This window comes from Lethenteron reissneri, chromosome 24 (genome assembly GCF_015708825.2).
Source record: "Lethenteron reissneri isolate LAM-NWPU_2019-01 chromosome 24, ASM1570882v1, whole genome shotgun sequence".
NCBI classification, from domain to species: Eukaryota; Metazoa; Chordata; class Hyperoartia; order Petromyzontiformes; family Petromyzontidae; genus Lethenteron; species Lethenteron reissneri.
Genome location: NC_083802.1, coordinates 16,266,795 through 16,280,961, shown reverse-complemented (window position 1 = coordinate 16,280,961; position 14,167 = coordinate 16,266,795). Strand labels below are relative to the sequence as shown.

At 51.5% G+C, this 14,167-nt stretch overlaps 1 protein-coding gene across 2 annotated transcripts in view; it reads left to right on the top strand.

The window, feature by feature from the left end:
• Positions 1-24: 24 nt before the first annotated feature.
• The window catches only part of LOC133346690 (retinol dehydrogenase 13-like), a 35,397-nt gene continuing 21,254 nt past the window's right edge, over positions 25-14,167 (top strand). Inside the window, exon 1 of one of the 2 annotated variants that reach the window (XM_061558485.1) lies at positions 25-133. Coding sequence is in view for 1 of the 2 variants with exons in the window: in XM_061558484.1 (XP_061414468.1) it covers positions 910-970 (61 nt within the window). In the remaining variant the exon portion in view is untranslated. Of the gene's footprint in view, positions 134-662; positions 971-14,167 lie in introns of those variants that run through there. The other variant, XM_061558484.1, reaches the window with a different exon arrangement.

Sequence of the window (14,167 nt, the reverse complement as noted above, 5' to 3'; positions counted from 1 at the left end):
TGTGACGAGTCAACGAATTCTGGCGACGAGACGAGCCGACAGCAGAGGTCGCAACCGGGTACCCGATACCCGGATACCCGTACCCGGCCGGGTACCCTGGTGCGGCCGGGTACGGGTAGGCTTTGAGTCACTGGTGAGTAGCCGTTTGTCACTCATTCCGGGTAGGGTACGGGTAGGATATGGCTACCCGTACCCGGGGTGCGGGTACCCATTTGCGACCCTGGTGCGGCCGGGTACGGGTACGGGTAAGCCGTGAGTCACTGGTGAGTAGCCGTTTGTCACTCATTCCGGGTAGGGTACGGGTAGGATACGGTTACCCGTACCCGGGTATCCATTTGCGACCCTTGTGCGGCCGGCTACGGGTAAGGAATCAAAACCCATTTGCGACCTCTGGCCGACAGGGTGCGCCCCTGTTGAGTCGCAGCTGGGCCAGGAGTTGCCGGCTCGCCAGCGCGACCCCGCGTGCAACTCGGACACTGCAGCCGCCGCTGCTCTACGCAGTCGCCGGTCGCGATGCCGAGACGCGCGGCAGATCGAGGGCATCCCCACGACCTTCCCGGGCCTGCCTTCTCTTGCAGCAACAACAGCCACCCGGAGTTCTTTACAAACCCTCCCACCCCCCCCCCCCCCCCCCCAGCTCTCAAAAAAAACTAAATTTTGTCGCTGCGCGGGGAATGTTGTGCATCCACGCCAGGACGTGCGGCTCCAACCCGAAGTGGGTTATTTCGCCGAATGGAGGTTGCCCCATTCAGTGGGGTTATTTTTTTGGGGGGGGGACGTCTGTGCTAATTTCTTAACGCAAGAGGTATTTTTTTTGCACCAAACCGGTGGGACTGGGAGAACAGACAGAGAGAGAGAGAGAGCGAAACCACTGGACACAAGAATCCGACGAAATGCGACCAGCACGAAATGCGGAACAGCACGCGACAGAAAGGAGGTCAGACACCGGAAACGCGGCCACGACATCGCGGTGCGTAAAATCAACACGAGCCAGCCTTCTCCAGCCATACATTGCAATGAACGCGATACATTTATTCTGTTGTCGTTGCAACGTGCCCAAAAGCGATGACGTACAAACACACTCACCTCTTGTTTTGCTCCGACGAGGGTGGCACTTTGCTAAGCGCTGCTCAGACTTTGCGTCACGACTGCAAGTGGCTCAGCGGGTGCACAAAGATGCGCACGATGTCACCACGTCCCTTTAAATGTCTTGCCTCCTGGGGTGTCTCTCCGCGGAGAGCAAAAACAGCGGACGTTGACGGCTAAAACGAAATGCGCACAGCGCAAGCGAAACCCCGATTAAAACTTGCTGGCAACGAGGGCTCTCGACGGTGAAGATGCGTGCGCAGCTCCTTGAATGCGTCTATCACGAGCGTGATGCCCGGCTGCGCGTATTCCACCCTCTTATATAGAGTCGCGAGCTCGGAGTGGAAATTTACCGGTGAGAAGCACGTGCCGGGATTGCTTGCAGCCCTGCCCCCCCCACCACCACCAATACACCCCCTTCAACCTTCCCCATCCCTCATTCATCCACCCCACTCACTCACTCACCACCCCCACCTCTCTCTCTCTCTCTCTAAACCCAACGCCCATCGGCATTGTGAGCAAGCTATGCCATGCCCGGCCATCAGCCCTGTCGGTATTGCCGACGGCGGGACACATCACAACAGCAACAGCAGCAGAGTCGGTGGCATAAGCAGAGAAGTGTCATTTGTTTTCGAATTCGGCATTACACCCCCCACCCACGCTACCATCGATATCGCAAAGAGCTGCGATGCCTCCACGTGAATACGAGACGGCGGGGTCCCGAGTTAAGGATAACGGGTCACGCAGCAGTTGCTTTAAAACAATCGTTGTGGTTACCGTGTTTCAGATCGCGTTGAACGCACACAACACAAACACAAATGACTTCCCTTCACCACGGAAGCTGCCCCACGTACGGTTGTGTTGTAGTATAATTATCACGGTCGCCATTCATCATCATCATCATTGTCGTCGTCGTCATCATCAGCGGCAGTCTCGCACGGTCTTACGACCATGCATCTCGATCGTGCACAGGAGGGGATGACCCACCTCGCAGTAGAATTATTTTTTTAATTTGTGATGATCTTTTCCGGTACTAAATGTTATTGACGCGTTATGTGGGCATGCGTGATCACGATGATCACATATACTGTAGGAAGCATTGCAAAATATTTTTTGTGAGCGTGCAATGAATCACTGATATATTGCAGATGCATTGGTGCTGTAAAATTCCACTCCCATCCAATGCCCCCCTCCTTCTCCGCCCCTACCACCACCACCACCACAACCGCTCAGTGATCCAATGCATTCCTGCGATTTAATTTGAATGGATAAAAAAATGTTGCAAGCACTCTGGTGAATCCATAAGAGGCTTTTTTTGGGTTAGATCGCGTAAATAAAAACGTGGTTGTTAAACCCGCCACCACCGGACACAGACAATTTGTCACTTAAAAACAAAACAATGTAAACGACTTACAATTGTAAATGCAAGTGGGTTTACTCTCCAACACACCGGTATGCTGTATTCAGTAACGAATTTGGCACGTTTTGTTTACGTGACAAACCTCACGAATTGGCTATGTCGGGTGGTGGTGGGTTTAACGACACATTTTCGCGATCTAACCCTAAAAAAAAACCTCTATTATGGATAATATTGGTCGCGAAAGCTTTACTACGTAGCGGCCTCTAGTGGCTGCAAGGGGTTTGGGTCACGCGCGCTCAATGGGGACCGTAAAAGATTCGTACGCGCGCGCGATTCCATTGATCGCGGCGTCGTGCGATAGAGGAAATCATTTCTGAGTCGACGTTTCGTGTAGCTCACCGACGCGCGTGTTTCTTGCACGGCGTCCGACGTTTCGCTCGCCCGCCCGCTGCTGCCGGGAGCTTCGCTCCGGTTGCCGGAGCGACTCCCAACCGCGAAAAAAAAAAGTCGGAGAGCTTTCCGGCACGACCGCGAAAAGCGAACGCCTCTCCATACAACAACGCGGTCCAACTTGGCCCCAGCCACGCCCGTCCACCGCACCCCACCACCCCCAGGTAACAATGGTGCTAGGCGTAGTCGGCAGACGAATTCGGTTCAACGGGGTTCATAGCGCCAACATAAAGTGGGATGGTCACCAGCACCTATACACGCACAGCAGTCATCACGTCATTGCAGTGCCGTATGTGGCATTGATGTCAGCCGAAGCTAGATTGTAAAACAAACTTTCAATAACAAAAGCGATTCAATAACAATAATAAACAGAGGGGCTGGGCCCAAACCGCATAGAAGCTAAGTTCGAAATCCGGGTATCAGCCGCTCCCTAATTAAGCGGCTTCTCAAGTTGTATAGAGTTGATGGTCTCAGCCTGGTCACATATGATTGCACACACACACACATGGATACATTCCAGCTCTCAGAATTATAAACAGCAACACATCATTGTTAAACTAAGCCGGCCGGCATGCAGCTGTTTTCGTGAGATCTCGAACATTCTAAGCGAGGGTGAGCCTCGGAAGTTGGCGCTTGATGCTTTAATCACGCGTTTATTATTCATTGCATGACACCGTTTAGTTCAATAACGTATCATTCGTGTTGTTGTTTACATTGCGCCGGTCGCTTTCGTTCAGTCCCGTAGAGCACTTTGCATTGCATTCTTTGCGCGACATTGTGCTGCGACAGGTAACGTTGCATCTTAATTCGAAGCTTTCGTGGCTGCAGGAATTCACACTCGTCATGCTCTGTGTAGGAAACGTCAAATCGAGCGATTGAAGCGACGCGTGCTATTGTGTGCGTTCACGTTCCGCGGACGCGCAATAGCCGACCTCGCCCATTCACGTTTTGGGGCCGCTCGAAGTCCCCCGGCTTAGGAAATTTCCACTTGAAGGTTTTTCGAGGCCGAGTTTATTGGGGCGGGGGGGGGGGTGATGTTTCGTGTGGTCCCAAGACACACGCGCGCCCTCACGGGGGGGGAGGGAGCGGTGGTGGTGCGGTTAGCGCGCTGCGCTACTGAACCCGGGTGATCCGGGTTCGAATCCCGCTCACGGCCACCAACACCAGTGACGATTATCTGAACCGGTCCTGGGCCTCCCTCTAGGTGGACTCGGCCTCAAAATGAGTACCTGGTGCAGGTGTGTAAACATCGCCATTGGGGAGACAAAGGCTGCCCGAGCGTGGTGCTGGCCACCCACCCCCTCGTGTGCCGTTGCCGGCCTTCATAGGTGCTGCTCGCTACCAGCACTTGCCCCGACACACTCTCGAAGCACCACGCCCGATGTTTCTCTACCCCCCCCCCCCTCCGGTGTTCTCACGCATTTGCCGTGGGCACCCATGGCCGCACCCCTTCCAAATTTGGCAGCGGACAACCGAATTAATTCTCACGGTGCATTTTTTATGGACTTATTATTAAAGTTGACATTCTTGGGGGTTGTTTTGTTTTTAAATTCTTCTTATTCTTCTTCTGAAAGCAATGGCATTTGCCCCAGCCCGTCCGTCAGCGACTTGTGTATGCCTGGTGAATCATCCGACTCGCACGCCTTTGTTGCGCTGCGGATGAAGAAACGACGTGGGGACATCGTTTGGCAGATGCGTGCACGTGAATCCCCACCATTTTGTGGTTATGTTTAACCGAGGAAAAAACAAAAACATTGGAACGGAGGATAATATACGGGATTGATTAGAAATCATGTCCTGTACGTGTAAGATGATCCACATATCCTTGTCTCTCGCGAGTTTTTACCTGGTTAAACAAAACAGAAACTTGAACGCATCACTTCTCGTGAATTGTATAAACAAATTGAGACAAACGGCGAATTTGCAAGTGAGACCTGGAATGCAAAAAAGCATTGGGCGCTCAGTGGTAAATAAAAAAAACAGACAACCACAAAAACCAAGATGTAATATGTTTTTGTTTAACTTATTTCGCACCGTACGTAACCAACCGTGCTAATCGGAGTTGCGGGTGGGGACACACGAAAAAAATAAGCGCAAAAAGCAGTTCTAAAGATGTGGACATGAAATTTCTGTCAGCAAAGAAGACCATAGACCACTCCCAACCCATATATGGAAATCACCCATCAAGTAGATTGATTGGGTGGGTCAGTGGTATCGCAAGTTTAAGTCCTGGTTGGGGGGGTTGACTTAGCCCATCATTCATTTGGGGTCGATATAATAGATACCATTTTGTGGGGGGAATCAACAATAATGTGGAACTTCCACGAATAGCTGAGTGCTGCGAACGGAAAATGAGGACCAACGTCAATGCTCATTTGAGAATATCAAATGAGTTTTCCATCTAGATTATTTAAAAGTGCCAAAGCTCCAGTGGTTTCCTAATATCGGAAGGAAGAGGATTCCAGACATCCGCAGAAGCGAATCCGAAAGTGCAGGATGCGGTGACCGTCTTTGTTCGATGGCTGGCCGAAAGCTGCTGTGAGGGTGACCGAAGTTTGCGTGATGGTTTATGTTCCTTGACGAGATCAGCAAGGTGTGGTTCATTTGAGGCGTGGATCCCATTCACGGGCCTTACCCGATCCACCAAAGCCCATAATGCAGGTGGATGCATTCAAATGTGTGTTTGAGGAGTGGTAGTGTAGCGATTAGCGCGCTGCGCTACGAACCCGGCCACCAGAGTTCGATTCTTGCTCACGGTCAACACCAGTGACGATTATATGAACCGGTCCTGGGCCTCCCCTAGGTCGACTCAGCCTCAAGTGAGTACCTTGTGCGGTGTGTAAACATCGCCACTAGGGAGACAAAGATGGCCCGGGCGTGGTGCTGGCCACCCACCCCCTCGTGTGCCGTGCCGGCCTTTATAGGTGCTCGCTAACAGCACTTACCCCTAGTCTGTTAAGGCTATACGGGGGATCTTTGTCTTTATCGCCACCACACCTAGACAATTGTCCTGTCGGCACACCGGGTCGTAGGGGCACTGTCATGATCCGCGCTGGATGACACCCTGGCCGTCGTTCGATGGGATGCAAGTCCAAGCCGGATATCTCTTCTCGGATACATTTCCCCGCGCGCAGATGTCCGCTGACGTTAACTACGCACGCGGTATCGTCAACACGGCGGGAACGCCATCAATATTTTTCCGATTGTAGCTTGTAAATAGATGAGAGGCCACTTGCTGCTCCTTCAGTTTCAGGGCCACGAAGCCTCGCGCTCCGGCGCGAACGCAGACAGCCCTCGCGTGCGTGCAACAAACAAAACAAAAAAACCCAGCTGTGATGCGACAACAGCGCCAACACCCTTGCATCAGTGTAACCAAAGACGAATGCGATGCCTCGTGCGACATGGGACAACGGTGCACCCCGCGTTACTTTTGAACACTCATTCTGGGACTTCAACCTCTTCGATGACTTACTCGGACGCGACGAAACGGCTATGGGTTTGAATTGCCTTTTCAATGCCTATAGACGTTCACATTATTATTGATGTCCAATTCTGTCTAAGTCTTATAAACATATGTAGTGGTGTGTATAGTGTCTCTGTGGTGTCGCGCCTGTACCGAGGTGTGGAGTGTCTAGCACCGGGATGAGTACGGAACGGAAGGGCCTCTAGCGGGCATCGTTCGGGTGACAGCGAGAGAGAGGTCGGGCGAGGACATGGTAGTCTGGGTGAACCCGAGAAGGCACGTGACCGGATGAGGAAGTAACGAGGGCCAAAGAGAAGGCGAGAAGGACACGTGCTGTGGGCCCAGATTCTCCGGGAAGGATCTGGAAGGGGGCGTGGCCAAGGGCGGAGCCTGGCTACGCCACAGCCCATAAAGGCCGAGTCCCGAGAGCGATCTTGGCTGTTCGTCTCTGGGAATGGAATCCGCCGGCTAAGACTTCGGGCTTTACGCACGGAATCGTGGACCAGGCAGGGAGTTAGCTGATCTGGCCTGAGTATATAGTTACCCCGTTGAGTGGTTACGTAGCTAACCGTGGTGGTCACCACCCGAAGTCATTATCCCGTCCAGTGGTTATGTAGTTATGCGTGGTGGTTACCGCTCTATATCGTTATCCCGTCAAGTGGTTATATGGTTACCCCGTTGTATTGAGAATAAACGTGTTGCCTCAAAGTTCGAGTGTGCGCCTCTGTGGAACCCACTACACAATCACAGTATATTTTCCGTTTATATATTGTTGCGAGATCTGCTTTATTACAATTCGTTTTGGCATACTTCTGTTATCCCAGGGAATCCATTGCCAAATATACTCTTGATCCAAGTAGCCTCTCAGCAGGTGCTGGATGGATTGTTCTCGCATCGCATGACCCTGAGAGCTAGCGAGATACTCATCCAGAAGTGGATCATGGTGGCTTATGATTATGATGAGAAAGACAGCAAAACTGGCAGTTGGGATGGCCACGTGTCCAACTCTTCTTGAATATCTATGGACCATTTTTTTCTGGTATAAAAATGATAACAAATATATATATATAGGCTTTCCCTTTCCGGCAACAATAAAGGAAGCGTTAATATGTTCCAAACACCCAATAGACACCTATAGGCACCTATTGCATGGCATCATTATGTCTGCGTTAACCACACATACTCGTGGGAAAAACAGAACATACAAACGAATGCGATTTGACGTTTTGCGTTGTCCTTCATGGTTCTTTACCACCAGTGACATTTACGTCCCACAGATAGAAACGCTCAAGCCGAGCCATTAATGCTTTGAAAACCTCGCATTGCGTTACTTGCCCTTCACCTCGTGGCCGTTGTTCTCTGGTCTAACGCTGGTGCAGAGACACGGCCGTGAAGGGGAGGCTGTGTTGGCTCTGGTGTAGCAGGCCAATCGGTTTCAAAGACAATGCGTACATTGTTTTCAAATCACGTTTCCGTGTTTTTTTTTATTTCCCCCTACAAGCATATGTGGTTAATGCAGCCCTGACGATGCCCTGCCGCTGGTGTGTCTATTTGGTGTTTGGAACATCTTGACACCTTCTGTATTACCGCCGGTAAGGGTAAAGTCTCTTATGTTTAGATCTTCTTGAACAATAATATAAATATGACCACACAATCAGCCCTATATGGAGCTGGTTGAAGACGAGGCTTGTGGGCAAAGTACAGGGTGATCCAGATGTCTCGTGACCCCGATTTAAGTCTCTAAAGCTGAATATTTTGAGTGAGATTTATTTTAAAAACGCAAATGGACGTGTGTGCAAAGGGGGGGATCACAAGACATCTGGACCACGCTGTCCGTACATGCAATGCGACATTCAGCCGCCTAACTGATGCATCGATGCATCATGAACGGCAATGCAATGGCTTCCCCTGCTGTGATGTTGCAAGCGGGGGGGGATGGAAATGAACCGGCATGCGATGCAAACCGCATTTAAAACCGTACGCTACAGCGCACGCTTTTGACTCAACAATTTGCAATTCAACGCTGAGGATGGATTCCTTCTGCACCCCCCCCCCGCCGCCCCCACGGGCACGGCTCGAAAACGTGTCGCACATGTTATCCGTGGCGGATGCGCGCTGTCTGTCGATACATCGTCCGCTCGTCTCAGTTGTGAACTCTGCTCCCCATTGTTTTGGCTGCTGGGCCGTCGAACAATGACCGCGGTGACCGAGTAACGCGTCTTCCTTCCCGACGTCGGGAAGCGCACTGGAGCTGCGCGTGCACTTTCAAATCATTGAGATGGACAAACTCGTTTCTTTCGAATTGCTTTCGTGCGTTTAGTTTGTTGTCCTTCACCGCGCACCTGTGATTAGCACGGTTGGCCGCGTACGGGTGCTAAATAAGTTCAACACACGTGCATTAATATCAGTGCAGCAGCAGTAGCAGTACGTTTGCAAGCACGATGTACACTGATTCCCATGCGTTAGTCATGAGCGTGATAATCGTTGTTTCAAGTCAACGATTCCATCGCACGTCTCGTGGCCACGATGTGTCAAGGGCTTTGACGTTGTCACCATTCTCACACTCCGGGTGTGTGCGCACGCGATTCAGTGCCAGATGATCCTAGTAGCAAAAGTAGCTACACATGTAGCTGCTACATATGTAGCAGCTACATATGTAGCAGCTACATATGTAGTAGCTACATATGTAGTAGCTACGAGCCCCGCACTTTTAAGGGCCCCACGCTAAATGCTTTCAACCTATCAATTCCGGTTCAGTGATTCTGCACTTGCTCTATTACTATAGTACTATACCGCCTTCAACTTTTACGAACTACTGGGTGTTTAAGGTTAGCGACTTATCTGGCTGTATAACAAATTAAAAAAATACAATTACTTTACTGTGCCAGTAAAAACAACAATTGTGTTTTAATATTTGTGGTTTTCTTTATTTAGGGCCCCTTTATAACCCGTGCTACAGGCCCCGCACTTGCTGAATCCGGGACTGGAGCCAACGTTGTTGCATTTACGGCAGAGTGCCGCCTCATCGTGCAGTTGGTGCAGAAGACAAGGCCAAGCAAGCATCTCAGTCAGTCAAAGCCATGGGCACCTCTGGGTCTGTTGCCCCCCCCTCCCAACCCTCCCGTGACCTCCTTGTCAGCGAGCCTTCAACACTTCACGTGGCCTCAAAAGCGCGCACCTCGCTACGGCGCGAGCGCTGTGGCCTAAGTCGCCCGTCGTTGTTGTCGTCATTGTTGTTGTTGTTGATCGGCGCGTTTGGCTACGTACGGTGCGAAAGAAGCTCAACGCAGATACGTCGAGTGCCTTGGATCGACACGCATAACACGCAAGATGCAATTCACGCATCATTGTGATTCAATCGGACTTTGCGTCACCGACTAATCCACGCGTCCCCCTGAAAGGCGTGGGGAACGCGAGCGGAGTTCGAGATGACGATTCGATCAACGAATCTATTTATTCACTTTGTTGTTACACCAGATGGCTTAATCTCGTTCGCCGTCTTGCTGCGACTGCCTCGCGTGTGTTGTTGTTGTTATGTCACGTCCGTATTGTTTATACAGAAGCGTTGTCTCTGTAATCTGTACTATGAACGCCGTCTTGTCCTCTACTCCGTTGTCCATACCGTCTCAATTGTTCTCTGCAAAAGGAGACCAACAAATACACACCGCACGGCAGACACAACCGCTATTCATTTACAACGAAATTGATTCTTGCACGGTTCCGAACCGAGCGCCGCTCCCCATCGAATCAGCTCAGAGGAGCATCGATTCACGCCCGGCAAAGTCCCCCCCCCACGGGTTTCCGAGTCTCGAAATCTCGCCACCGCCTCCATCCTCTCGAGAAACTTCTCTCTCTCGCGCGCGCGATGCCCCTCGTGCAGAAATCCGCGAGTGCAGTGGGGTTCATGCGAACGTTCCAGACGCTTCCCTCTCCCCTTTCACATCTCTCCCTCTCGCTCGCTCCGTGCGCTCCACCCCGCCTCCCTCCCCCCCGTACACTCCTACCCCACTCCCCCCTCTGTACACCCCTCCTCCTCTGTACCCCATGCTCCCTCTGTACCCCCCCCCGTACACTCCTACTCCCCCCCTCTGTACCCTCCCCGTACACTCCTACCCCACTCCCCCTCTATACCCCATCCCCTCTCTGTAACCCCCCCCCCATACACTCCTACTCCCCCCTCTGTACCCCCCCCGTACACTCCAACTCCCCTCCCCCTCTGTCCCCTCCCCCTCTGTACCCTCATCCCTCTCTAAGCCCCACCCCCGTACACTCCTACTCCCCTCCCCCTCTGTACCCCCTCCCTCCATCCTCCCCCTCCCTCCATCCTCTACGCCCTATCTCTAAGCCCGGCTCGCGCACCGCCGCTGAGTGATGTTTGCGAGCACCTATTAAGGCTTGCACGACCACCTGTTGTGTAAATTCTATTTTATTGCTATTGCACACCGAGCACAGGATTCTGGGTCAGATATTTGGCCGCTGAGAATCGAACTCGGGATGGCCGGGTCCGTAACGCAGCGCGCTAACCACTGCGCCACCGCTCCTCCATTATCACCAGAGGCATCGCTCCAAACGACGGAACACGCGAAGACGATGGTGATGGAGGTCTAAGCATGCATCGTGTGACATCGAATCTCACCCGTCAGTATTTGAAGATTCCATGGCACTGACGTTAATGGTACTTATTGTGGCAGCGGTCTTACCCCCCCCCCCCCAACTGTGAAAAAGAGCTTTATAGCTCATCGGATTCCTCCAATATAAATACATATTCTGACTTTACTCACTTTAAGGCGACTCGAAGGAGGCTCGGTATAGGTTCACAATACCGTTCCGCCGGTGGTGATTTGCCAACATGACCAGGGCTCGAACCGGGTTTTTGAGGCTATGTTCACTCCTGCGCTGAGCTAACCGCTGTGACACCGTTCCCCAGTAACATGTTAAACACACGCACGCTCTATTGGGTTGTCACTAACCCTTGTGAAACGTCACTTGAAGTCTCAATGGGTTCTCAAATGGTAAACAAAAAAAATAATATTGAAATAAGTTGCCAAAAACGAAACCGCCTTGATCGACACGCGGTGGGGAGACTTCCATCCAGCAGTGGATTAAAAAAAGGAATGCAAACGAGCAGAAACACGTGACGTTTTACAAACAGCCCACGATGTAATAATAGACTGTATATACACGCATGGAATAATTTATCATAGAATATTTCCAGACCTTGCCCACCCACCCCACCCTCCACGGCTGTCGGTGGGGGAGTGGAGGGGGGGGGGAGGATATTTTCCGAAGCTCAGCCTCGGTCAGCTCCGGCTGGAATTAAAAGTTTTACATGCCAACCACCCGCCACCCCCCACCGATTTCTTCAATAGCAGCAGTTGTAACAGGAAGGGCAGCATAGTCAGCATGTTCAGAGATGACATCACAGTTAGCGCGGTTTCAAGTTTACCATTTTCTAGAAGCTTCGCCGGGTTGAGGCGGGAGGGGTCCCACCGCGCGTTCTCCGCTCGAGTTTTGGAGCAGAATTCGTGCAGCGCTGCCAAAACCGAAGCAACGCGAAACCCACTGACTGGGATTTAAAAAAAATAGAGAGAGACCAAAAAAAAGGCGGTGGGAAATGAACAATTGTTCTCATTGTTTTGACGTTATGTTAAGGATCGTGTACAATGCACGCTAAAGCCACGCTAGTTTTTTGGTTTGGCCATGTTTGTTGTAGTACGGAGTAAGACTGATGGCCTTAATCTTAGTTGTCTTGTGGTTATTGTTTAACTTGCATCCCACTGGGATTTTTGCACACAGCGTTGGTGTACGGTGTTTTTCTGCAATATTTTGCTGTCTTTTCTTTGATTTTCTGTTTGCACTTAGTCACATAGTCACTTTAAGATTTTTCTTGTTCATGTTTTAGTTTTTTGTTTGTTGCGGTTGCACCCGATCCAAGAGCCGAATGGCTCACAGGGCTAAACCTAATAAACGAACTTGAAACTTATCGGGACACAATAACTTTGCACTTTACGGCTGAGACCCTCGTGAATTGAACGTGGCTTGTAAGCGTCGCGGTGCAAATCTGCCACATTTGAGAAACGACCTGCTGGGGAAACACTGATCAATCGTCGCCAGAGGTCACAACCGGGTACCCGATACCCGTACCCTACTCGATACCCGGCTACCCGTACCCGGCCGGGTACGGGTAGGCCGTGAGTCACTGGTGAGTAGCCGTTTGTCACTCATTTCGGGTAGGGTACGGGTAGGGAACGGCTACCCGTACCCGGCCGGGTACGGGTACCCATTTGCGACCCTGGTGCGGCCGGGTACGGGTACGGGTAAGGAATCAAAAGCCGTTTGCAACCTATGATCGTCGCCTTCCTACTGCCCGAACTCGGCGGGACCACCTTGAAAAGGAAGCCTTGAGACTCGCCCAGACTTTTCCGGGGGACAAGTGCATCAAATGTAGCGAGACCTACGAAGCCACTGCTGGATGAAGGCCTCCCTCCCCATGCGGTGCTTTTCACGAGGGAGTAGGGGGGGGGGGTTCGGCCATACTTCACCAAGTCGGTAATTATCCATACGGGTCGGTGAAGGGTGGGGGAGGGCAGGGCCGGATTAAGATTGTGTAGGCCCCTCGGCTACAGGTACTGTGAGGCCCCCAGTAATATTTTCAAAAGAAAAACAAAGTTAAAGAAAAATCGAATGTATGTTTACAATGCTAACAACAAATAAAATGCAGCATTCACGAACGAAATGACGTTTCACTTCATCTCTGGAGGTCTTCCAGCTGGCGGAGGCCTCTGGGTTGCAGCCCCTAAAGCCCCCACGCCTTAATCTGGCCCTGGGGAGGGGGGCATGCGGGACGGGTTTGTGTCTCTCTCGCCACTGATGCCGGCTGTGGCAGGGGCACTGGGCACGACCGAACGGGTTTACGGTGCGGTAACAAAGCCACTGCGCCACCGCTCCTCCTCGCGGCGAATTGCAGTCAATTGAATGTCACGTTTTAAGAATAACGTGTTCATGTCAGCTAAAATAAAATGAAGAGGAAGACGGAGTTTTGAGAGAGAGAGAGAGATAAAATATGCGAAGAACGCAGACGAAGGTCAGTGCTTCTCATCTTCATGGTTTGAGGGCTGAGTGGCAAAACAAGATGATTGTATGGAATGGAACACACGAATGAGCTCAGCCCAGAATTTGCCCCGCAAGCAGTTTGATTTATTTCACCACATACCGACCATACTTCATCACGCTGGCGAGTGTGGGTTTGGTAAGGGCGTGTCCCAGTTGGGGAGAGGGCGTGGGGCTAATAGGGAATTCAGATTTAACCCATTACTCGTGATCGCCAAGTCTGCCAGACGACCACCAAGGTGCCAGGCTCCCAGTGCAGTCCGCGAACCGTTGAATCACCCCCCCCCTCCAAGTTCAACATTATCTTTAAGAAGGTATCGATGATAATAACAACTAGCCCTTTGCCCGTCCAAGGCCGGGTGTATTGCAATAAATCTGAAACTTGCAAGCGAAAAGCACAGACCGCGGCGTGATATATTCATTGCATCAATTCGTGTGCAATTTTTAAGGGCGTGGTGACACAGAGCTATTTAATTTCAAGGTTATAATCCCTTGTTGATCATGACGTCCTTTTTACTTCGATGTCTCAACAGCGTGACGGAGATCGCGTGACGTGAGGGTACTGCCTTTGTAGTGAGGGTTGTAAGTTGACTCTGAGGAGGGGGGAGGAGGCGCCTCGCCCCCCCCCCCATGTGGAGTGACGTCAACCGCTAATTATTATGAATGGAGGGGGGGGGGTGTCACCTTATAATGATTAT